The sequence below is a fragment of the Fusarium subglutinans genome (assembly GCF_013396075.1).
Source record: "Fusarium subglutinans strain NRRL 66333 chromosome Unknown NRRL66333_c0000062, whole genome shotgun sequence".
Lineage (NCBI taxonomy): Eukaryota > Fungi > Ascomycota > Sordariomycetes > Hypocreales > Nectriaceae > Fusarium > Fusarium subglutinans.
Window position 1 is genome coordinate 50,268 of NW_023502125.1, and position 24,846 is coordinate 75,113.

Consider the following 24,846-nt stretch of genomic DNA (forward strand, 5'->3'; position numbering starts at 1 on the left):
AGACCAAATCAAGACAAGCCTCAATGCTGTATTACAAATCCTCATGTGTTTGGTTTCATGATCTTATATAATATAATTCTTTCTATGATGAGCGACTAAATAATCATGCTTGTTTCTACTTTACATAGTTACTAAATAGAAATTCTTGTCAGTATGTGGCACTTTGAAACCAGGGTTAAATATATCCCGCCTAACGCCTCCTTCCCAAGGATATATTATGTCTCGATGTTCAGTGAACGGGTTCTTTCCCTCTCCATATATAAACGAATAGACAAGGTCGTCAATCTCGACATACCATCCGTCCTTGTCTCCATCGCCACATGCTGCCCCGGAAACGACCATGTGTACCTTGGGCCTTTCTTCAATAGGCCTTGACCGCCAGTCCAGGACATCACGCATATTAGGCAGCAACTCTCTCGTCCGATGAGTCAAACTTCCCCAGGCCAAGTTACTCAACTCCACGGATCGTAAAGTTGGTGGCAAAGCGGAAAGAAGCTCCATCAAGTCATCGAGTTGTACGAGCATACGAGAGATTCCGAAATGACAAAGCCGTGGCCACTGATCAATAGGAAAGATAGTCCGAAGCGGAAAGACGTAGTTCTCGATTTCTTCCCAGTCAAGTTGTTCACTTGATCCGCCGGTGATGTCCATGGTGCTGCGTAAGCACATGTGCTCGAGATCTTTAGCTTGAGCCAGAGCATCATACAGAAGTCCACTCTTATATGACTCCCAGTCCTCGCGTTCGAGAAGGCCTGTAAAAAGGTCAAGGCTAAGGTATCGGAAGCCAGGACGCTTTAGCAAGGTTACCAGATCGTCATACTCAACACAGCGCTGATCGAAGATCCGGCAGTTCAGTCCGCTTCCAACCTCATTGCCCCCGATATAAAGTTCGGTGATATGATGATCATCATGTTCCGCCAGGGCTCGAATCACTACCCGATAGCCACGCCATTTAGCCCTATAGGCCTCAACAGTACAATCAGTACCGTACATCTCCTGATGGGGACTGTCATCCTCTGACACCCACGGGAGCACATCGACTGGCGCTAATAGTTCATTGATAGGCCATGCTGTAGGCATAGGGTAATCGAACCCGCGAGGAAACGCCCTGATCATAGGTGTTCTGTAGAGTGGGTTTCGTATTCTCCCATGGGTTGAGGGTGTGATGGTCACTCGCTTGAGCGAGGGAAATCGCTGTAGGCCATACTTGAAAGCCTTAATGTCTGCATCAGACGCGAGAACCTGATGCTGATCTTGGAGTAGTTGTTGATAATAGGCCCAGGACTCTTTAATGCCCATAAGGTAATCGGGAAGCCTGTGTGACCCAGGATTTATATAATCAGAGCGACCCTTTTCGAACCAAAGGGGACACCCGTTGTCGGTCACGTCATCCGGGTCGACGCCATCTTCTTCATACTGCATTCGATCTTCTTCTAATTCTGGTCCTGTGGTCAAGCGTGCATCGTCCCATACAATCTCAGTGACTTGGTACCGGAGAGTCTCATCATCTGCAATTGCGTGGAATACTTTGAGATTAAGAGAGTTGGCTGAGACAAAAACGCGATCAAAGCTCAAAGGGATGAGCTTTGCCAGTGTCGAGCATGTTGCGCGTAGATTCTTGATATCGTCGCTTTGCAGATGTGCGAAGACTGTGTCGAGTAATTCTGTCGGCAGCTTGGGCAGGATTAAACGCTTTGTGGAAGCCATTGTCGCTGAAATGAGTGAGGTTGCGAAAATGGAGCACTTGGAAGTGGGCGTTCATGCTGTATTTATGTCTTTTATCCACAGGCAGGTGGGTACCTGAAGGCCGAGTGGGAATAAACATCATTTGCTGTATTGACACCAGTGTGGGGATAGAAAGTGAGTTGTAGATACAGGTTGCGGCTTCAGGCCTAACACTGATCTTACACAACACTGTGGTAACGACACCATTGAAGACAAACCCGATCGTCCCTTCAAAGACACAATGTACTAACAAGAGGATGCCTAAGCTCATAACTATTAATCAGTCGGACACTAACTGTACCTGATCGATGGTGGTGAATGGAAAGTTATATGGCACATTCTTGTAACCTCTCGGCAGGTCAGGTCCTTTTCGTCGCTCAAATCGTTTCCGGGCTTGCTTCCAAGTAACCCGGGGTACGATCATTACTACTAATACGAAGAACCAGCAGAAAAGCTGCCAAACCCTGAACAGCGTACTCGGGCTGAGGCTGGGAGCCTTAGCAAGTTTTACACGTGACAGCTACAACGGAGACAAGCGAGCGTCGTAGAGGCTGAAATGGGAGAGATTAGGCCGTAAAGCGCGAGCAGTCACGGAGAGCAACTCATGTTAAGCACTTGAGTTGGTGTGACGCTGGCCGTAGATATGGATAGACTGGTCTGGGCTCCCTTCTTTGCAAAGGAGCTTGGGCTCGTGGTGGGAGAAGCGTGAGACAACGTTTAAATGCAGTGGCACAGTTTTGCGGTTCACAAGCGCGAGATTCCTTGGTCATACGCAGGCTCATGACAAGCTTCCGCTGTCACTAAACGAAGATCGCACATGGTTTGGTCCGCAAAGCATTATCAGGGGTATTAGCTCTATAGCGGTCGATGCGGCCGCGGTTCGTGTCGCTGAGACTGTCGTCGTCGCTCGGGCGATGGTTCTTGCAGGCTTGAGGGATCCCAATCCGCCACTTGCGGCGGAAGTGAAGCGAAGCTGCCGGTTGGGTACCGCGGGCTCAAGATTGTTCAGTTTGTTGGTCTAAAGGCAGGTTTGTAGCAAGTCTTCGGTGGGTTGCTGTGGTTCTGGGCATGTCGGAAGATGGCGTACTTTTGTCCATGAAGCATTATGGGGGTATTGGCGACTGCGATAGCGGCGCAGGACGGTAGTTATTGCGGCTAAGTTCGCGTCGAACGGGCGGCGGTTCGGGGTCGGGGTCGGATCGTACAGTCGGAGCGGCGGTTCTTGCAAGCATTTCTATGTGTTTTGTATAGTTTGTCGCCTGCCGCAGAGAGTCAACAGTGATTAGACGCGTCAGGCAACATTTGATATGCCGCAGAGCCTTGTACGCGCTTGTCGGTGGGAGGATATCAACGTGGGAAAGTTACCAAGGTTCGGATGAGAGAATCCCGAAAACAGCTCGACGCGACGCGGACCCTGACCAATGTCCAGCCATGCTCGCTGCAGAGGAGAAACGTGTTTGCGCAGTCGATGTCTGGTATATCCATCCGATAGTCTATTAAGCGGTAAGGCCAAGCCCCATAGATTGGCACGAAATATAAAGTAATAGTTGAGGGGTGAGGAACTGGAGCCAAGGAGAGAAATATCCTGACCTGGGGCAGTTTTGAGGCGGGAAATTTACAGGGGACTTTACAGCGAAAGGGCCCTGTAACGTCATTTATCTTCACCATCATCCTCGTCATCATTACTGAAGCATTGCAACGGAATTTCTACTTGTCGTATTGATCGGTTCGAATGCTTAAAATTCTTTTCAGCTGCAGCGCTAGAAAATTATTCATGTATTACTCAATTTCTAAAAAGCAGCTGTTTCCCAATGTCGACACATTCTTCCGTTGACCGCGTACCCATCTCAGAACACAAGCCATGTCAACGCACCAACGAGGTCCTCTCTTGATGCGGTTGGCTGTGGATCTCACAGATGATAATGAGGCGGGAAGTTCAAAGGACAATGATCACGATCAGAGTCAATCTGATAACTGAGCTTTCTATTCATTACAAATACAGGACATGACCGATAAAAAGATGACAGCTCTCTTATAAGCACCAAGATCATATCTTCCAACGCGTCATGTAATAACAGTCGCCGTGTCCAAGCAGGACTTTTTCTGCCAACGCTGTTCGCATTGCGTAGTCACTTCACCGAGGCCATGGGATGGGTTAGCCCGGCTCAGTAGTAGGTGCAAACTGCTTTTGTACACTCATGCAAGGTCGCTCATGCATTAAATGGTGGCCATTGGCGATCCTTGGACGTAGGTGTCGGCGTAAAGGCTGAGCCGGGAAGTATCTGTTTCGGAAGAGTCAATAACGGTATCTATTGCGGATTCCGAAATGAACCAACTTGTACATTGAAAGGCCCCGAATTCATGGCCCGGACCTGGGGAGTCAAGATCGTTCGTTGCCATCTTCGGGACATCAGATCGCGCGGTCCCTAACTCCGAAGACCTTTCCATCTAAGGTTTCCACTATCTCCTCGGAGAAAAAACGCCCAAATCTAACTCACCTCCTCTGGAATAAAAGGTTGCGCCAATTAATCCATAAGGAGTCTACCTCGAGGCGCAAGAAGGAGATGGTGCCCAACAAGCACCTTGGTATAGGTGATCAGACGGGTAATAAGGTAAGTTGAAGTTGGCTGGGAGTTAATGCCTTGCAACTGACAGATGTAAAGCAGCCCGACAGTCAGCATAAGAGCAGCATGTACAATCTCTTAAGAAAGCATACCCCCTCACCTTGCGTAGCCCTCACATCTATCACAGGGATTGGTACCGTCTCAACAGTTCGAACAAACACAAGTGGAGAGACCAAGGGATAAACCTGCTCTTAGTACACGCACAGTCATGAGCCTGGAAGTTTATCTCCTAAAGCCAGCTCAAAGCTGCAGCCGGCATGTTTCATGGTGATCTCCATGCAGTTTGGTCATCCATTCCACTGATCCTCCGAGACCCTCAAAAAGGCATCAACAAGATGAAGGTGCGCCGTGGTCATTGTCAGGCACAGTATTAGCATTGCTGGCGCAGCCAAGAAGGGTAGTCTGAAGGTCGTGATTGTGCGTCAATCTATTTAGAGAACCGTCTGGCGGGAGGATTCTACGTTCTACTCGAGAGCTTAGCAGTTCCAGCTGAGTGCGAGATATTGTCTGTCTCGTGATTCATTCCCCATCCCGGTGAAGATTCAGATCCCGCGACCTGTAGAAGTGCTCCCTCATGGTCCGAATCTCCTACTGCACCCTCAAATACTTGCTTACATCCCGTCATGCCTCTGGGAATAGGTCATCGTCTTGCTCTTAGGTCCATACCACTGCACCTCATCTTTATCCTATACGAGACTAAGAAGAATCCCTATGGTAAGAACCATCATGATCTGTCACGGCTTCAACATGACCTTGAGGATCGCGTAGGTCTGGTGTCTGGTGCTTTTAGGGGTCCTCTGCAACACAAGTAAAAAGAGCTCATCGAGCTGACTATTTTCACCTTTGAGCAGCCTCTTGATGTCTTCCTTGATCTATACCAGGTGCACGCCTGTGAATAAGCGATTGAAAACATCCTTAATTACCAGTTCGAACCAGATAAGCTCACCTTTGGCCTTATTGACAATGCTTCAGCGGATGAATCGCACGACCGAATGGTTAGTTACCTGGTGCCTGATACCAGTCGAGAGAAGGAGGACTCAACCTGGCTGTGATGAGGTTATTTATGTCGTTCTTCGTATAGGCTAGAGTCTTTAATGAAGAGCATCTATGCAAGGTCAGTTAAGTTCGTTCTCTGGACGACTTGCTGCGCAGATCTGAAGTCCCTGCTTCTCAAGGGCCAAGGTTGCTTTTGCTCTTGAAAGGAGGAAACATGCCGATATCCAGAAGCCTTGAAGAAGTGGGACAAACCTGTTATCGAACTCATAGATTACCCTGTTGTTGGGCTTAAGCTGGTCGAGATTGCCCCTGTGCATTGGAATGACAAGCGCTAATTTGCCAAGTTTCGCCTAGTCAGAACCTCTATAGGGGGTCCCAGAGAATAGTACGGCAATTGTCGAGAGAAGATAGCTCTACAAAGCGCCCCTTTGTCCGTGGCTCTTTGCGACCGGATCAAGCACTAATCTGAATTGGAAACGCAGCGATAATTGCAAAGAGAACTGTCACAGATCTAACAACTAGATCACCCATCCAGCTTGCAACAAGGATCACTCGTCGACTCTCATCACCTTTCCTTTGGACGGTCAGGCTGTTCTCAATGTCTCGACCAGGTATAGCTTACAATAATTTAGTTACCTAGCTTTTCATGAAGGGAGTGCGTGACGGTTGATTCGTCCGTACGTCAAAATACGAGGATTATGGAAGTCCAGGGGCGGCGGCATCTGAGGCCAGTATCAGTCTTCTTCCTCGGTTTCTGTAATTAGCATAGGTAATACAGGCTCGGAAAAATCTAACCCAGAGTCCCAAAAGCGCGAGAAAACTCCTGGCAAGGTTCCACGCCTTGGTAGTTGTAGAGGCTCCGTTTGTTTAGTCTAAGTCTTTGTCATTTGGCCACCGAGGCCGTAAACGAAGACAATATCTACATCTACAGGAGTTTTGCCCTGACAAATAGTGAAAATACCCCCATATTTTACAGTCAAGCGATTCACAGCACCTGACGACAGACCTGCATGGTGTAGCCATTCGGCTGGGATAAGATACGTGCCCAGATACGTGCCCTGCGAGCAAAGAGCGAGAGCCAGGCAAGAGGCTGAATCGATATAAGAAAGGGACAAGAGTATACAGTATCGTAATAGTAAACTTTCTGCTTATTATACTATAGTGTGATTATTGGATAAGCACGCAGCGATTGTGCTAATCTGTACATCAGGCTGATCAGTTCTCTCCACACCTACGCCGCTCGCTAAACCTCAGCAATCCACCCATCAGGGTTCAGTATTACTCTTTCCGGACTAAAGGTGCTTCGTGATTCGTTTGATCTAGGGCCAGCTAGGAGAAATTTCAACGGGCCGAACCTTATCGTGAAGCTGGGATTGAGTGCTGGGATTTGATCCTTTGTCTTGTGCGATGAATGAAACGCGAATAGACAGTAACGCATAACTTCAATTGTTGTTTCGATACCCGATCTCGTCAGTTGTAGTAAGGTTAACTAGTGTACTATCCAGCGATCCCTACCGCCAGATATGAACCATCAGTTAGTGCTCTTCTACGGGCTGGCCATACCATGTCTTCCCTCTTGGTTATTGGTAGGCCATTGTACATTGATCAGGTCCATGGGATAGCATGTGGATGAACATCAAGAACTCGACTGCGTTAGACCGAAACGATGCAGTTGCATCTCCTTTCCCAACCTTTCTGGAGGAGCCCCCATATTGATGAAGACCTTTGCGTCTTTAGGATCTACCTGTCTCCCGCCTCGCATAGAATCACCATCTCCTCACTCTGTCACTCATGCTTCTATGTCGCGTACCGACGGCGATATAGCCAAATTGGCAGAAACCTGTCACTGGACTAGAACATTGGTCAGCTTTACGAGGATGGTGGAGACGCTGAGATGGGCGCTATCTCCACGACGGATAAGAATTCGCCCTGGTAATATAGACAAAAGGTATTGGATCTCCCAAGCGCGAATAGTTCTGCAGTTCTACGTGCTCCCAAACATCGGTATCACCAGTCGCCATTACCGAGAGACACATATTGAGGGCCTGACCACCTGGAGCATCAACATGTCGATTTCGGTCAGCAAGTCCTTCTCAGAACCGCTTCCCATCAAGCAGTGCTATTCTACGAAGTTTCCTTTTGTGGTTCCTGGCTTTGCTAAAATTGGTAAGGAATGAGGTGTCTTCTAAAGCCACAACTTCAACATCCGCAATGCCGTCACGTTCAGATCCCTTCCAAGATCCGACCAACAAAGTCCTCAGGATTGAACAGTCACGGCTTGGTCACAATCCCATGCCTCGCCTCATTCCGTCGGATGGGCTATAAGAATGTTAGGTCTGGCTTGAAGTCCTGGCTGTGCAGTTGGCGGTGATTATCTCGACGGTGGACATTGTCCGAGGACTGTGCGCGATCTCGAAGCAAGTCACATCGCTAGTATGGGAGTCTTGGAAGTTCTCTTCATTTTCCCTCTAGACAACATGAAAGTGCAAGTCTCTTTCGTACCTCAGAATAAAAGATAGATAAAAAGGATAGGGAATCTGCGCCATTTGAGATCACAAATTGCTCGTTCTGATCCGATCAATCGCCGGCCTCAATGCGAGCTGCTGTCAATTTTGGCGAGTGACAATCCCAGCCAAAAGATCTACAGTTTCGCGACAATCTTCGTAATCGTGTCCAACGCCCTTAAAATTATGGGGTATCACCATTTGGATGACCTTTCTTTGCGAACTTCATTTGGCACAGGAGTCTCATCTCTCTGAATTCCGTCAGGGAGGACTTGTTTACTCGTTGCTGTTGCGATCGCACAATTGAACTTCATCTACCCTGTAGTTAGCGGCCGAGCATTTTGAGCTGCTGAATTTTGAGATGAGGATAAAACTGTCGCACCTGGTGTGAGTGGGGCCGGCGATTAAAATAGACTGCTAAAGGGTACTTACTGGTGCGCGGGAAACACCAGGGGTCGTGGGTATACCTTAGCAGACACCTTTAGTGCGGGGTAAAAGCTCCGGTCTTGCATCCACAAACACGTGACTGCAGCTGTCGAGATCTGTGTGATTCTGTTTACCGACGTCATTGCCCATTTTCAGCGCTCTCGTCAATCGCGTCGTACCCGATTTCTTTTGCAGTATGCGACACACGGAGACTCTTATCTTGAGGCCGCGCCATGGAACTACATTGAATTGCGTCTCTGACGGTACGTATGATCATCTTGTTTGGCCTCACCCTCAAGCACGCGCCGTGGCACCCTCGACGCGACAAGCTCTGTATCTGAGCGAAGATATGCTTATTGCAACCATCCTCCCCTTATCCCTCACATTTGCAATATCTCAACCGCATTCTACTACGATCACGTCACTTACTCCGCTTAATTAGGGGCCGACAGCCCTTGGCAACACAGGAGGAGTAAGCGACGCGCCGAGAAGGCTCCAATCCCCGATCGATCGACCCTACAGCTCTCGACTGTCGACGCAGGAAACCGAAACGGTCAGGCCACCTGCAAATCACAGTGAACAACAGGCCTGTGATGGCTTGAGTCTACTCGGCTGCAGGCTGTAGCAACCTCCCTCGACATGCCCCATTGCGCCTCTACGGTTAGCTGATGATGCCATCTGGCTTTCTATCCTGTACCGACCACCAAGTCTTTACCCAACCCTCTAAGTCATGGAAAATCCCTGCTGCGACATCAACCCGAGCTTCGCCATTTGCGCCGAAACACCATGCGAACCCCCCCCACCGATCCATAATTCCCATCTAATTGCACACCTCGAGAGCCGATAATAGACCAAAATAATAGTTCAGTATATTACCTTATAGGCCTAGGAGGGGGATGTTCCGTCAGTGTGCGTGCGGTATACCGTGTTGCCAATTCGTATCTTCGCGAAGATTCACTTGCTGATTTTAGTATAGCCGACATTGGCATCAATCTTGCACGGTATCTCTTAGACGACCTCGGAACTTTGCGCACTTGTTAAGCTTATTAAGCACCGATATTCCATGTTTACCAATCCGCTCTTCTTGTAACCCGCCAAAGGGGCGGAGAGTTCAATTCGATCGCCGGACTCAACCGTAGTGGAAGTCAAACATCCTCAATGCGATATCTCGTTCTCGGAATCGCAAATATGCCAACGGTTTGAGCGTCGAAGTGACCAAGGTTCAATTCGATCACGAGTCTCAACGGTAGTGGAAAGTCAAACGTTCCTGTTGTGACAGCAAGCAGCCAGGGACTGTGGCAGCGATGCCTCCTAGGAACCGACGACGAACATGACGTGGCGAAGGAGGTGGGAGTAAATCTTCAAGTAGTGCGGTGATTCGTTCTCGGAATTACAAACATATCGACCTTCGAGCGCAAAGCCTACAGGTCAGTCACCGCCGATCCAGCCACCCTTCGTCCTAACTAACGATAGTCCCGAGACAGAGACGCAATTACCGTTCTTCTGTAGCAGCTTCCGGCGGTCGGGTCGACGATAGGATTATGTGTGGGAGTGAGGCCACTTCTTCTCAGGCGGCCATCACATGCACGATGGTCACAGCCGCGAGGCTTAAGGCCAGGACTGATGCGCATATTTGGCGCCGTCGTGACTGTCTCTGGGCTGCCCGCTTACGGTCGTGAAAGTGCCTGGAACCATGCTTCCGCATTTCGCACACAGTCTTAAAGATGCCAGAGGATGCTGCTGTTCGAGAAGCAACCCGACTCGACTTTGGACCTCACAACTTCCCGCCCCCGATCAAGACCGCTATGCAAGCACCATCACTCGACCCCCTACCTGACGACAAAGATCTCAATGGTGCGTTCGATTCATATGGAACCAAGAGACCCGGCACCTTGGCCCCCTCTTCCTCCGAGAGTGATGTACGCCAAAAGCGTCTCTCCTGCGAGCACGAGGCCTTTCGGAACCGTACAGCCTCACGCACAACCACCAGCATCGTTACCTCTGCCGCAGAGCATGCGGCAGATACAGCGGCGGATACAGACACAAGCTAGCCAATGATCCAAGGGCCAACCATCAGTGCTCATCACTGAGACTTGCTCAAACCTTACGGCTTCATGTGCACAATCCAGCTTGCAGTCCAAGCCTCTTGTGACGGTGCATGAGCTGAAGGGAGGGGCGAAGGACCCCAGTCGGATTCGTGGTCCTTTTCAGCCCTGCGGTTGCGGGCACAGCCAGAATGTCGTCTACCCACTGCAAGGCAAGCTCACTGACGTCTTGGCTCCATTGTTACCACAAGAAAAACGGATGTCGAAAATGCAAACGAGATGGCCTGAATCGAGATCATGAGGAGAATGACGGAATACCAAACTCAGTACAGTATCGACGGATGCGCTAAGAACGATCGTCCCGCGCTCAGAGTGGCATGCGAGGGGTGGTCCGAAACTTCAAGGACGTTCTTGAATATCAGGCATCGCGATCAAGAACAGAAAACTTCATCTCTGCGTCACAACATGCTCAACCATCATTCAACAGTCGGCACCATCTTCACCCCCCCTAATTATTCCTTTGGCTGATGATGCTCATCCTGTCCAGCCGTATTAGCTTTGTCAACTACATCTCCCGACTCTTCCTTTCACTGGCCATCCTCGTCTTTTTCATCATTCGGGTCGGACAGCAAATATTTCGCCACGCCAGTGCTACTCAGAGCTCTCAGTAGCTACCGGAATGCCGAAGACCAAGCTGGATCTCGAGCTGGAAGCCCCTGGGCCCTCATGGTGAATTATAATATTGTTGTTGAAACAAGCCTCTCTGCATTATGGCCAATATCGGGGACCAGTCTTGCTGCCAACCATGCGGGACTTGATCGCAATCATTGCTCTCCATCGACCAGCTCTTCCAATCCCTTACTTCAAGGACCGAGATGGTTAGTTTGGATTGCCCTCCAAGGTTGCTTTCAAAGGAAAGTGTAGCGAGGATCTGATTCAGCTGAGATCCTCTTAACCACAGTAAGCCCGAGTTACGATTTTAAGCAATGATGAATGTTGGATATCAATCTTTCAGTGTAAAACTAAGAAATTTGAAAGCGGCGGTAGCATCTATTATATAATAGTTTATATACCTTCAATGTCACATATCAGAATCGGGCTGCCAGGTTGACTTCTTCTGCGCTCGAGTCCAGTTTATGACACAACCTTCAATCTATTTATGTATTTGCTTTAGCTTCTTCTTAAGTACCCGATCTCTGAAATAATCGCTCCCTAATGTTTAAAATCGGGTGCTCTTTTCGCAGCGTTATTTCCCTGCAGTGTTCTAATCAATCTAGTGCTACCAGAACGCATTGCCCAAAAGAATGGTGTTCGTCCTTCATCGTCCTCAGAGTTAACATCGGCTCCGCTCTCAACCAATACCCGAACAGTCTCACAATCTCCAGATCTTACCGCAAAATGCAGCGGGGTTTGCCCTGGGTCCCAGTAAGTGCTGGTGCTCCTAGCCTCCAGATTGGCTCCTGTTTTGACCAACTCCTGCACAATGCCAGCGTACCCATCTTGTGCAGCATATGAAAGAGGTGTACGGCCAACATCGTCTGCAGCATCGGAACCGGCATTCCATTCATAGAGTAGCATTCGGAGAACATCAAGGTGCCCATTACTTACCGCATATGAAAGAGGTGTGCGGCCATTATCATCTGCAGCATCGATATTGGCTTTCCATTTATAAAGTAGCATTCGGACGACATCAAGGTGCCCATTACTTGCCGCATATGAAAGTGGTGTCCTCCCACTACGTTTTCTATTACCACCCTCTGCCCTCGAGTCCACTATTGCATCCTGCTGTAGCAGAAGCTCAACAACAGATGGGTGTCCATTTCCAGCTGCAAATGACAACGGCGTTCTTTCTCTACCAGAATCGACATTGGCACCCCTTTTTAATAGTAGGTGGACAATGGCGTCGTGGCCGTTTGAAGCAGCAAATGATAAAGGTGTATCCGGAGACTGTGAGCTCCGATACTTGCCCATAGGCTGTGGTTGAGGATTTGGATTGGCCCCTTGGTCGAGTAACAGACCGACAATAGACTCATGGCCTCGTATTGAAGCATATGACAGGGGGCTGATCCCCCTTCGATCGGCAGAGAAAAAGTCATTTGTGCTCGCATTAAGTAACAACTGTACAATGTCTTGGTGCCCATTTTGAGCAGCAAATGAAAGCGCTGTTCGTCCAAAATGTTCAGACCGAGTCATACGAAGATCAGGGTCAGCTCCGCGTTGCAGGAAGAGGCTTGCAATATCCTCGTGTCCCTTTTCCGCTGCATGTGATAGGGCTGTCCGCCCTGAGTTGTCGAATTCCAACTCAGCACCCGATTCTAACAACAGCTTCACTACAGCCTTATGCCCACATCGAGTAGCGTATGAAAGTGGCGTCCATCCCCCCTCGAATACGGTACCACACGCGAGGTGTAGGCATGCCTCCCGGTTGATCAATGTCAGAACGGCAGCCTCGTGACCTTTCTCTGCAGCAAAGGATAAGGGTGTCCTTCCTTCATGTTGGAATTTGTCAGTACCCCGTGAATCTTTATCAGCTCCATTGTTGATCAATACTTCAATGACAGTTTCATATCCCTGCTCAGCTGCATATGATAGTGGAGTTCTGTTGTAATCGTCGGTCAGATCTGCTTGAGAGCATGTTAAAAGAAGCTTCTGAACGATGTTCTCAAGTCCAAAATATGCCGCGATATGAAGTCTCGACGTTGACCTCGGTGGGTTTGGACAATACTTCATGTATGATATTGATGATTCTCTGACCAGGAGTACGCAGACCGATTTCATGAGCTGTGTCCCAGGAATGAAATGCTCTATAATTTCGTCGACAGAGATCGATGAATCACGAGCATGATGCCCCCAATTCTTAGCTGCGTAATGGTAAAATGGGTACGGCTTCAGTCGATCTTCCATGTCATCCCAACTATCGTAGTAGCCTCCTTTAAACGAGCTGAATGAGAGATACGCGATACAGGCTCGCGCAATATCTAGTTCCGTAACTGGAAGCAACTGGCAAGGTCTTTGGTTGATGTATTCTTGCACAGTGTAGTGAACTAGCTGGATAGTTTTCTTGGCTTCATCGACAGCAACAAGCCCGGCACACACTGTAACCAATGTCTCGTCGAATGGCAAATCTGCTTCGCAAGGTTCACACTGCACTGAGCTCATTGCGAGAGCATGTTGGAGTTCTTGGATAGTCAGTTCTCTCTTGGCGCGTGCGATCCAAAAGAGCACCTTTTTGGCAAGTATAATGTGATCTGGCTGTTGTTGGTTGATTCTGTCCATTGTCTCTTTGTATGCTTGAGTCAATGCGTCGGCTATTCCGTCTTCATATCCATGCTTCTGGAAGGCTGTTAACTGACGTCGCATCTCGGTCTCTGACGTCTTGTAACTTAGGAGCTTTAAGTATATCTGTGCCAACAGAAACCTGTAAATAATAAGCATTTGCATTATTCTCTTGATGACAGGGAACCTACATTCCCTTTGCAGACTCGGAGATTTTCTTTATGATGTCGTCCTTTAAGCTTCTATTCCCCTTTATAGCAGAGGGCAGGATGCTCAAATTGTGCTCGACATACCGTGCTATATCTTCCATGGATCCCAGAATCTCTAATTTTATCACATTTCCAAAGATATTGTCAATCTCTGCGATGATTGTCATATCGAACCGCGATGTCATTAATACGTTAATCTTATGTCTCCGCTGGAGCTCGCGTAGAAGACTGAGGAAGCTTTCGCGTGATCTTCCGCTTGGCCCGTATTCGTCCAAGGCATCGACAATGATATACACCTTGGAATGCTGTGCAACAACATTTTGTAGCGCATTGAAGATGTCTTGCCTTTCTGGGCGCTTTGCCCTCTCCATATGGGAAGTATAAAAACTGTTAATATCGACTGGTAACGAAGGCAACTTTGCGAGAAGCTGTTTCAGGAGAATTGACAATAGCTCATCTGGGTTTTGGAGGTCATATCGTTGGAAATTGCAATAGATATACGCCAGGCCAATGCTGAGATCATCTTTGGAGGTTGATTCAATGTGGTCAATCACAGTTGATGCCAGAATTGTTTTCCCTGCACCTGGAATACCTGGACAAAACAACGTTTGCCCGCATGTGGCTATCCAGGTGCGAAATTCTTCCGCCTCAAAAAACCAATTGGCAGTTCCAGATTGCCTTTGGTTTTTGAACTTTGACTGCTCTGAAGCGTAGTCAGATATCGTGAGCCATTTAAGGATTTGGGCTTTATGGCTGTCTATGTGCATAGATTTGATCTGCCTGACATCTTCTCGTGTTTCGGATACGACTGAATGAACTAGCCTTGTGTTAAGATTGACTACCGACGAGGCATTCCATGACATGAACTAACCATCTTGAATTACGTCCTTTATTGGACGTTCCCTCTGTATATCGTCTGCCTGGACATGTTGCAGAAGTTCCTTTGCGAACGCGGCCGCCACAATAGCTGCATGCTCTTGCCAGTCCTTGTTCTTATGAGAATCTGCATAATCGCAGATACCTCGAATAACAAGGCAAGGGAAGTGATTCATGACCCCTGCTGCCTCCATTTCGATACAGAGGACATGTCCTCCTAGGTCCTTATTAAGCTTATTTCGGGCAGTGGCACCCTTGATAAGCCCGTCACCTGATGCAATAAGCCCATAGTGAACGGCCATGTCCCTAGGAGGTCTCTTTACCGTCATCGACTTGTCACATAAGTGGCAGCTCTCATGCTCCTCGTCTTCGTCTTCATCGTCACTTTCATGTCCTCCTGCTTCTCCACCCAAGGTCGCCTTTTTAACATGGTTGTAACCCGCCTTGAACAACACATCTTTGAGTGAATCGTTTCTCAAGAACTTCGAAGCGAGCATTGGCCACTTCTTTTTCACTTCTTCCAGATAACTCGGAATTCTAGTCCCTTCTAGATTCTGCTGTGCTTCCAAGAGTGTCAAAGCTGTGAGGAGCGACTGGGGGGGATGATCAAGTGCCCCGGTGCGTTCAAAATCATCCTTATTATCATGATGCTTGCCGAAGTCCCACTTCACAACACCTGCGAAGGTACTGGTGGGCGTGCTGACCACGACATCTCCAAGTCGAACTTTGTTGGATGGAACGCCGCCCCCAATACCAACCATCAGGCCAATCTTGATAGAAGGGAAATTGTTTGCCATATTCCGGGCAACTGTTGCTGCTGAAACATTCCCTGTAATACCTTTAGGCAGACAAGCCATAACAATGTTATGGCCTGCAATAGAGCCAAGAGTGTATGCATTGCTGTCTGTCCGAGGTTTTGGTAGGCCCGGGTGTTTCTCATCCAACATCGCGATAGATGCAGTAAGCTCTTTAGGTAGCGCGCAAATCCAGCCCACAGTGTAGTCATTGTGCGTCAGAGCATCGCTGCTCTTTGGCTTCTTAGCCGTGGATTGGTCGAGGTTCTCAGTGGTCTTTCTCTTCTGCCCCACTGTGTCATCAGCACTCGATTGTCCTTGTGGCATTGCGGCCGGACAGGATTCTTTGCTGTGAAAAAATGTTCCCGTGGCTAGTGATGAGACAAGGATTGGAATGGGTTAAGATGGAAATTGAGAGAGACTGAAGGTTAAGAGTTGAGGCGAAGAAAGGTCAACAATTTCCCGTCACGTCAGCATGTCTGCTCAGCTTGACAAGGGTAATATGCAATGCACGGCCTATAAGCAATCTGCCTAGTGAATGCCTTGCCTGGAGTCCTCCACCCTGCCTAACGAAAATGCCCCTGCACAGAATCTGCCCAGTGCACGCGTCGTGGTTGCCATGGCATCCTCCCTCACGCGATAAATATTCTTCAGCCTATACACTACAGGCCCGGCTCATCTCGAGACTTCACGGATACGTGTCGAACCGCTCAATAAACTCCTCCTCTTTCCGATAAGCGCCTACCACTTCCCTCAGCATATCGTTACCTCGGAGCCACTAACTGCCGGTCTCGACTTTTTACCCCGTACCAACCTCCCTTCGAGCGGCTGAACGATATCCTCTTCTACAGGCAACCGGCGATCCGAGCCCTCAACACCGAAGCTCCTCTGTATATCTATCCTTTTACAAACCGGTCAAGCATCGCCAACTGTATCGCGGCCTTTCAATCCCACCATGCGTCATCCTCAACGGCGTCACTGAGCACTACCACGAAAGAACGTCAATTCCAGAGACATGACCCCGAACCCTGTACTGGAGTACCTGCCATCATCGTCGCCACCGAGGCTCCGGCTCCGACTGCGACTCCGAGATAAGCTTCGATCACAGCTTTGCTGTGGAATATGTGATGGTATTGCGATGCTAAACAAGTTACAACGAACCGCTGGGGTCTAAAAACGACGGTCCTGGGATACCGATGTTGAAACAATTGGGATTCGAAGGCGAGAAATATACAGATGCTGGAGGCTTTGCGTCGGGCTTCTTTGATCACCGATCAAGGCGGGCCACTTCCTGTCGCTCGACGATCGTGATTGCAAATATCACTGTTGGGGATTATGGCGGTCCACTGATGAAGGAGAGGCCGTTGCTCGCCAGCAACAGGAACGGGCTCCCTTCCAACTTCCAGACAGACCGTCTTAATGATCAACAGCACTTGCCTCACCTCACACAGTCTCGCAGCTTTCCGCATCCCGATCGTTGAGCAATTTGCAGAGCATTCGGCTCAAGCCTGTGGCCATTGCTGCCTGTCGTCAATTTCTGCTTCGAGCTTCCAAGTGCGCATCCCGCATCGATCGTCCCTTGCTACCGAATCGCTTCCGAGGAGTACCGACCGAGCGCCTTTTGCCCGAGACCACGGCGGGCTCGGGGATGGATGATGATCGCATTTGAGAATGGAGTCATCACAAGAACCCCAAGAAGAGTCGAAAAAGCAGCGGACCGGCATTCTCACCTTGTAGTTGAAGTGATGCTCAGTTTTAGACAAGGAGACGGAGCTGTACAGCAAGGCACCTGACGCATCGATCAGCCTCAACTCCAAGGAGCACTGAAGCCTGTCGGTCGGTACACTAGACTTTGCCAATCACTCGAAAAGCATCTTATGCCAACAAGCGCTATCGCTATCCATATCCCACCGACCAGCTGAGCGACGATCTCGAATGACTGCTGTATCACGACCAGCTCTTGGACCTACCGTCAGCTACATTCCACGACGCCAACGATAACGACGACTCTTTTTCTCAAGGATAAGCTGTAGAGGTGGGTGGAGTTTGGCAGCGTCATAGTGGCCATGACTGCACCGAGGCCATGCATCGTTACCCTATCCGCTACTATGGTCATGATGCTAAAAAAGTCGTTCTCTCTTATCAAGCTCATGCAGCAGCTTGGGCAGGCAGGGCGTGAGAGGATATATTGTGCTGCAGAGGTTACCCTAGTGTCGTTGCCATTATAAGACCCTTGCACCTCGTCGTTCACCGGCGGTAAGCATTGCACAAGGGCTCGGCAGCGTTGGAGCGCGGTCGGTTCAAGGGAAGATTCGTGGGGGCCCAGTCGGAGTCCACTCCAGCAACATCGCCCATCTATTCATGCTATCAGTTACTGCTGCCTCCTGTGTGTCAAACTTGTCTTCGGATCAAGAGGTACATCTATCAGATGTTTACAGAAGCCGAGCAGTTCGATTGCATTGGCGAGACCAGACCCCCTTGGAACCTGTTTCGACATGGCTGGTGGTGGAGATGCTCATTGGTGATGCCTTGCCAATCCATAGGAACAACGTGGATGGTGGGAATGCCAGCGTTGGTACTCACGTGAACCAAGATTGGATGTCTCAATGGTACATGATGTTGCTAAGGGTAGCGAGCAGCTGCTGTGTCTGGGCTGCACAGCGAGAGGATCAGGGGCCGGAACATCGAGATAATAACACCTGGGTCAAGCTGGAGTAAGGAGTCAATAACATCAGTCACCACTCGCACAATGTTCATCACCTTCATGCCATTTGCTGGCCTTATACCTCTTGCTGAGCCACTGCCTGCACGCATCCGACTCACGTACTTGTCATCGACTCCCGGGCCATCTCGGTACCCAAATCTTACGGTACTCTCTTCCGACTTTCGTTTCCCTGTATCAAGAACAGTACATGCAGATCCTTGAAGACGGGATTGGTGTATTTTCCTCCGAGCCTTGTGCCACGCCAGTCCTGTGGCTTCCAACAATAAAAGCAATGGGAAAGGGTCCCTGGCGCATCGAGCAAGGACCCCCAGTCCAAGCAGATGACCATCCGATAAACGTCACTACCCATTGGACCACGGTAGGTATGGCCTTTCACCAGTATCTGGGTCTCTGTATCTGAAGCAAGGAGCTGGGCTGTCCGCCTGCCCTTCTGCTCCACCATCTTGATCTGGCAGCCCTTCTGTACCCTGTTAAGGGCATACGCTGTATCCGGGCACGGGCACCGCAATATCGAGCGTATCTCTTCAACACGCCCCTCGAAAAGGCGCAACGCCCATGATGGTCTTGGCGAGTTCCCTAAGACTGGCGAGCGCGGCTTCTCCGACACAGCTCTGTTCCGAAGCCTCCATCTCTAGCATGACTCAACTACTCCAGGATGCCTCTGCCAGCGGACAACGGGGCGGGGAAAACAGGAGAAGGCCGCCTCGTCGGGAGTCAACGGCGCCTTGTCGCATGAATGTGGAATACGGCCCTGGGAGGTCATCACCTTCGGCCCAAGGAATGGGGCTAGAATCTTGTCTTGGACTTCGCGAGATTTCTGAGCGTTGACCTTCCCAAAACCAACAATGTATCCCTTGAGGAACTTATCGAATATTTGTATAACAAACTCTGCGGAGCAGGACAGCTGCTAGTCTAGGTGTCGACATCTTGAATAAGCTAGAAGGTAGTACGATAGAGTAACGGTCCTCCTTAGTACCAGATGTTAATGGAATACACTATCGTTGTTCTCATATACTTCTGCCACTGTCTCCCTTTCGTTCGGCCTCCCTGTTGGTGCTTCTGTTATATAACTGCGTCTTGCACAATTTCCTGCTGGAGATTCTATCCTATGCTCCTCAAATGGGTCATGGTCCAGGCCCTGGAACAAACCGAGTCGCCTCACCCTTCATCGAGTTGCAGCCCTACCTCTCATTGTAATCGCGCTAGCCAAGGGCACCATTACCGAGATCAGGATGCTCAAGTTGTCTTTGGGGTTTCAATGAACAAATAGGCAACATGCAACCGAAAGACCCTTCCGTAGGCTTGCATTTTCCTGGCTTAGACGGATCACTAACGGCGTGGCGTCGAATTCCCCAAACTTGATCAACTAGTTGCAGTGCTCGGCGTCATACCTGCTTTGCAATAACTCACATCGCCTTGGCCATCAGTTTGCCCTGTTGGTGCTTTCACTGACTCCTTCGACCTTTCTTTCACCCGGCCAGTCATTCCCATATACCATCTGCTGCTTGACTACAGCGCACCGCCACAGACTTCTCTGTAATTGACAAGCTGGCCAAGTGTTGATTTGAATGGACCGAGACGGGGATATAAAGTTTGGGAGACTTGGTCGTGAAATGCGTTTGGCCGTTCTTTTCTCGACGTGCGTGTCACTTGCTTGGGGAGTATACATAGCGTTTTGTGGTTTATTGTCTCGATATTCGTGAATCACAGGAACTTCTAGTCTGCCGTGTGGATTCCTGTCTCGCCTTGAACAACGCTGGTCTTGTATTGCTTTCTCTCAACCGGAATCCACGGGGGAACCTTGCATAGCATGGGGTCGGACGTGAAGTTGGAGATGGTTGTTTCCCTTGCATATGTTTGCTGCGGTTCTCGAGCCGACGTGATCTCGATCAAATACGCTCTAGCCATGAGCAGGTGACAAGATACACAATGGTTGGTTTCTCGAAGAACGTGTAGCATTTGGGGTTGACGCCTGTAGTGGTACTACGAGTCGGTCAGTTATCAGCCGAGATAATTGTGACAGATCTTGCCATGGCATAGCCAAATATTTCATCACCGAGTATCCTTCATGTCACGAACCAGACTGTTGCACAATGGTGTATACGCTGGCAGGTCCAAGTTACCTTGTCCCTCACGAACCTGACGAAATCCAGCCCGGTCCTTGACCCGAGCAATATCGACAACAGAAACTTGTGCGTGGAGATTTCTCGGTGCTTCCACCCCAGCGCTCACCATATTGTCACAGAATCGTGTTCATCTAGTGTTTCTATCAATGCTCCTTGCTAAAACGGCTGGGCAATTCGCTCTGGTAGGGACGGAAGAGTTGGTAGTGCCGAATTTTGAGTGAGGAGGACCAGGGGAGATGATACGGGGGCCGAATCTAATGTCAATTTGATGAAGTGAGAAACGGTCTCGTAGAGAGGAATGGTAAGACTGGACTTACCGCAACCTGAGTCGGCGATGTAGACAAGCCTGGCTATGCAACCTCATGGGCTTCGTGGCAAGAGTCGAGATATTCCTTGCAGGTTTTCATGCCGGTGGTGAGCTGTGAGTTAATCAGGTTGTAGGTGAATGGTCTGGGGTTCAATGCAAGCCTGGAAACTCCGAGGCTGATGAAGGACGAGAACCTTGGCCAGTTTGCTGTTATCCGTAAAAGTGTCGATGCCCGGACTGGGTTTCCACTGTCTCCTTCCCATTTGCATTAGCTGTAGATATATTTTGGCTATCGGTGTTGCCACTTTTTGACGTCAGACTCGTAGAAGAGGCCTGTAGTTGTGCTTCGCAACCGATGTAGTTGTCAAGGCTGTGGTGGACAGTCGTGAAGGAGGACTTGGAATCGTGCCCTTGCGCGCAATGCAGAAGGTTTACTCTTGAAGTTTACAGTAGGTCATTATCTTGCTCTCGTTACGCTGAATCCAGTCGGTAGGGATAAGGGTTTGTCTGATGCTGTGGCTTCAGCTCAGTGGGCGCAACCCTTCCAGAAGCTTGGGACTGTCGTGCTGAGAAAGAACTTCTCGCCAGATGCGCTGCCTGGTGGCAGCTACTCATCGCGCTCTACCGACTGTTTTGAGGAGGACTTGGACTTACATGACGCCTGGGCCAGGCGACAGGGATAAAGGTCTGCTGCCTGAGTTTGGCGGCTGGGAGATGTAGCTGCTTGCGTATTTCGTTTCCTTCAAGAGATGACTGTCGTTTCGGATTTGGTTTGGACTGGAGGGATTCGAGTTTGGGAGAGGTCGAGGTTTCCACTGGTTTTAAAATTCAGCAAGGGTAAATCATCAGCCGGTTAGACTGAGTCCCCATCTCTGGTGATTCGTTAAGTAATAAACGATAGTCGTTGTGACCTCCTCTCGAGGGTGACGATCAGATCCAGAGAAGAAACATGCTAACAACACAGGTGATGACATCACGAGCGATCGCATTAGGCAATCGGCACACAAGCGACGAGCATTTGAATGGCCGATCCTCCCTATTACTTCTAAGCAGTAAGAGCGTCTATCCATGCGACCCGTACAATGCCAAACACAACTGCCAGACAGAGCCCCTGGTTTTAGTAAGGATGGTCACCTGTTGGTTGCTCAAGAAGAGATACAGCAGTGCTTGAAAAGTTGCACGCTTGAATAAGCAAGCTGCGCAGGGTGGTCCTGAAAGATTCTTCTCTGAGACTTGCTGCAAGCGTTCGTTGCAATTCGGCTGGGAAGCCCACCGTCATCAGCTGAGGTCTGACCAGAACTGCTGATTCCCTTCGCCGTAGCCAGTTTGACGAGCGCAGTGACTACGCTGGCTGTTGATGTTCCGGGTCGGAAGTGTTGCATTAGACTTCTAGTACTACGATCTCTACGACTGAATGAACCTGACTTGGACACAGTGAATCCCAACTTTTTGTTGTTTGGATCTAGCGACTTTTCTACCTCTTATATGCTTCAGTCAGCCTCCGTCATCTCGTAAGAACATGTGGCATCTCTTCCTGTTGCCCAGAAGCCCTGACTTGTCGGTGTCGTGCTGGGAAGTGGTGCTCTGGATGACGCCAACTCTCCAAATTGCATTTCTCTCTCGCCAGTTCAAAATACTACAAGTTAATCTGTCTCGCTGGCCATCTCCTGCAGAATACTATCGTTCAACAAGTTTAGAAGAAAGTCATTCTCACGCTACTTTCTCCGCCCTTGCCTATTTTCCTCTAATAATAGTATTCTACAAAATCGCTGGATATCTACTGCTTACAATGGATACTTCACGACGAGCCGTCAATGCTGCGCTGAACAACATGATACAGGCAACGATTACACAGAGAACACCTTGTGATGTTCCTCTGGAGCAACAGTGTTACGAGAACTAAGCAGGTTGAGTGCTCTGGCACCACGGTGATGACAGCTTTGACCCGACACTATGCCTTTCCAAGGGAACTCGCCATGGTGCTGTAGAGAATCTTGAACCCTGCGGATCAATGTTGCGTAGGAAGAGCAGCAGAAACATTGGGGCGTTGTCCAATCCTGAACTCAAGATCGGACTGTATGGAGCGAGTGTTTCTTGGCCAGAGAAGCTCGGCATCTCTTTTAGGCCCAGAGAGTTCAGTTGAGATGCCAGACCAAGGAGGTACTGACTAGGGCCCTGACCTATATCTTGGCAGATCTCCTCAATTGCAATGCCCTACGTCTGTCACCCCTCTTATCCATGCTTCTTCCGCACGCTTTCCGTCACAGCGCAGCCTGCGACATTCGGCGTCTTCCAACCTCCGTCCTGGGCAAGGGAAGCAAGACCAACAACCTCACCAGTTCAAAATTAATATGTTTCGGATCTGTCGCTAACGCAGCATGGGCCCAATTGACAACTACCATGGATCGACACAGAGGCATCTGCATATCCCATGTTACCTGTCACTAACTCGCATTCACATCCTACAAGATGCAGCTATCCCGAGCGACTGACAAGGGATACTTGGACATATGAGGAGAGTCCAAGAGAGTCATTGAAGAGTTGAATGCTGCAGCCAATGCAATGCGTAAACTGCTACAGTGACCGCCACGCAGCTTCTGTACTTGGGCCAGGGGAGGATTGAGGTTTCTGTGAGCTCAAGACTGGTGTGCTAGTGCTAGGAACGACTGCGGCACCTACACAAGCTTGGCGGCAATAATGTTGGTCCAGATCTCGGTGCATTGCCTGCTCCGATTATGGACCATGGTCAAGTGCCTGTTTGTCTTGACTCTGACCCTGATCCTGTATCCTCGACAAGGGTCTTTTCATCTTGAGTCATGAATCGGCGCCAAAAGCTGGCTCCTCGTCGCATCTCCCTTGGCCTCTAACATCAGGCAGCAGGGTCCGGATATCGCACTCGGGTGCAGCAGGCGTAGCTCGCATGGCAGCAAGCAACAACACGCTACAATTGCAATAACAAGGCAGGCAATATGATTCAGTCAGGGGGTGGCATATGCCCTGTGCAACTGTAAGCGTGACGTCTTTTGATGGATCTTCCAATATGGGGTATGAGACCTAGTTTAGTACAGTCGCAAAGGTCTTCGAGCGATCGCCGAATTATCTGGGTTCAAGGCCTCGGACAGATTGTGCGTCGGATGTCATTAGTACAGATATGATGATTGAGGAAGATGAGAGGGAGTGTGAATTGAACAGGATGTTTTGTTGATTGCTGTTTGTTTGTGCCTTGAAATCAGGGAGAGTGAATGGCCTGAAGTCCATCTGTTGCCTGCTGTCCTTTAGTCCTTTGCTTACACCCACTCTCTCTTCCGTCGCCATTTTATGTGCAAGTTTACCTAGGGAAGAAGATCCCCCCTACCGCTAGACATCGTCCCTCCCCTATCATTGTTTTCTATACTTGTTGCCGAACGTTTCCCCCTCCCACCATTCTTGCATAATCTCAACCTTCACATCGCTGACTGCGACCATCGAATCAGCCTTCCCATTCAACACGCGTGAAATTGATTGCCTTTCTAGGTGATGAGAACTCCATATAACAACTTGGACCTATCGAGAAGCCGATAGTCGAGCGAGTGGATGGCCCTGGCTCCATCTGAGGACCAACCCTGAGGCTGTTGAGTGCGAGATGGAAGACACAGACTACGCAGATGCCCTGGGGACATGCTTTGGGAGACGGAAAGACCGTTCATAAAGAGCTCCATGCCCTGTTGAAGGTCAGCAGTTCTGACCAGGCTCAAGAGCTGGAAGACCTCAGTGCTGTCCCTAAGGAGGCGTGGCATATGGGGAGATCGCTGGTTGTTGTGGCAGCCGTAATTTCCCACTTCGTTCGTACTGGCCCGTGGCAAGTTGTGCTAAGTAGGGAGCAACTTGAAATTTCGCATATGTGTCAACTTGATGCTGATATTGAGTGGCGATGATCTGACTTACGTCCGTTCTCGTACAGCGTTATGCTTGAGTTTCGCATCGGGCCTCGTTGCTGCTCTTGGTCGGATGTGACAGCTGAGAAGGCTTATTCTCTCTCAGCATTCGTCAACAGTATAACATGAATGAATGGCGCTGAATTCCATGATGGTCTTTTCGCAGTTCTTAGTCATTGCGGCCACTGAACCCCAATACTGCTGCGATTGATTGGGCTGAGATTACGCTACATTTGACCAGCTTTTTCACATATCAAGTGTCATCGGACTTACCGCTATAATGCTACTGTAAATTTAAC

The 24,846-nt window shown here is 49.4% G+C and overlaps 3 protein-coding genes across 3 annotated transcripts; 1 reads left to right on the forward strand and 2 right to left on the reverse strand.

Annotated features, from left to right (window-relative positions):
* Window positions 1-120: 120 nt before the first annotated feature.
* Window positions 121-1,707, reverse strand: FSUBG_6129 (uncharacterized protein; the record flags this gene model as incomplete). The annotated part of the gene is made up of 1 exon (XM_036684296.1): window positions 121-1,707. The coding sequence occupies one exon, from the start codon at window positions 1,705-1,707 to the stop codon at window positions 121-123; it is 1,587 nt and encodes a 528-aa protein (XP_036538329.1).
* An 8,292-nt stretch (window positions 1,708-9,999) lies between these two features.
* FSUBG_6130 (transcription factor) lies at window positions 10,000-10,326 on the forward strand (the record flags this gene model as incomplete). The annotated part of the gene is made up of 1 exon (XM_036684298.1): window positions 10,000-10,326. One exon carries the CDS (start codon window positions 10,000-10,002, stop codon window positions 10,324-10,326), a length of 327 nt encoding a protein of 108 aa, XP_036538330.1.
* Window positions 10,327-11,532: 1,206 nt separating this feature from the next.
* On the reverse strand, window positions 11,533-15,802 carry FSUBG_6131 (ankyrin repeat; the record flags this gene model as incomplete). Its single annotated transcript, XM_036684299.1, has 4 exons — window positions 11,533-13,738; window positions 13,788-13,838; window positions 13,890-14,622; window positions 14,677-15,802. 4 exons carry the CDS (start codon window positions 15,800-15,802, stop codon window positions 11,533-11,535), a joined length of 4,116 nt encoding a protein of 1,371 aa, XP_036538331.1.
* Between the last annotated feature and the right edge of the window lie 9,044 nt (window positions 15,803-24,846).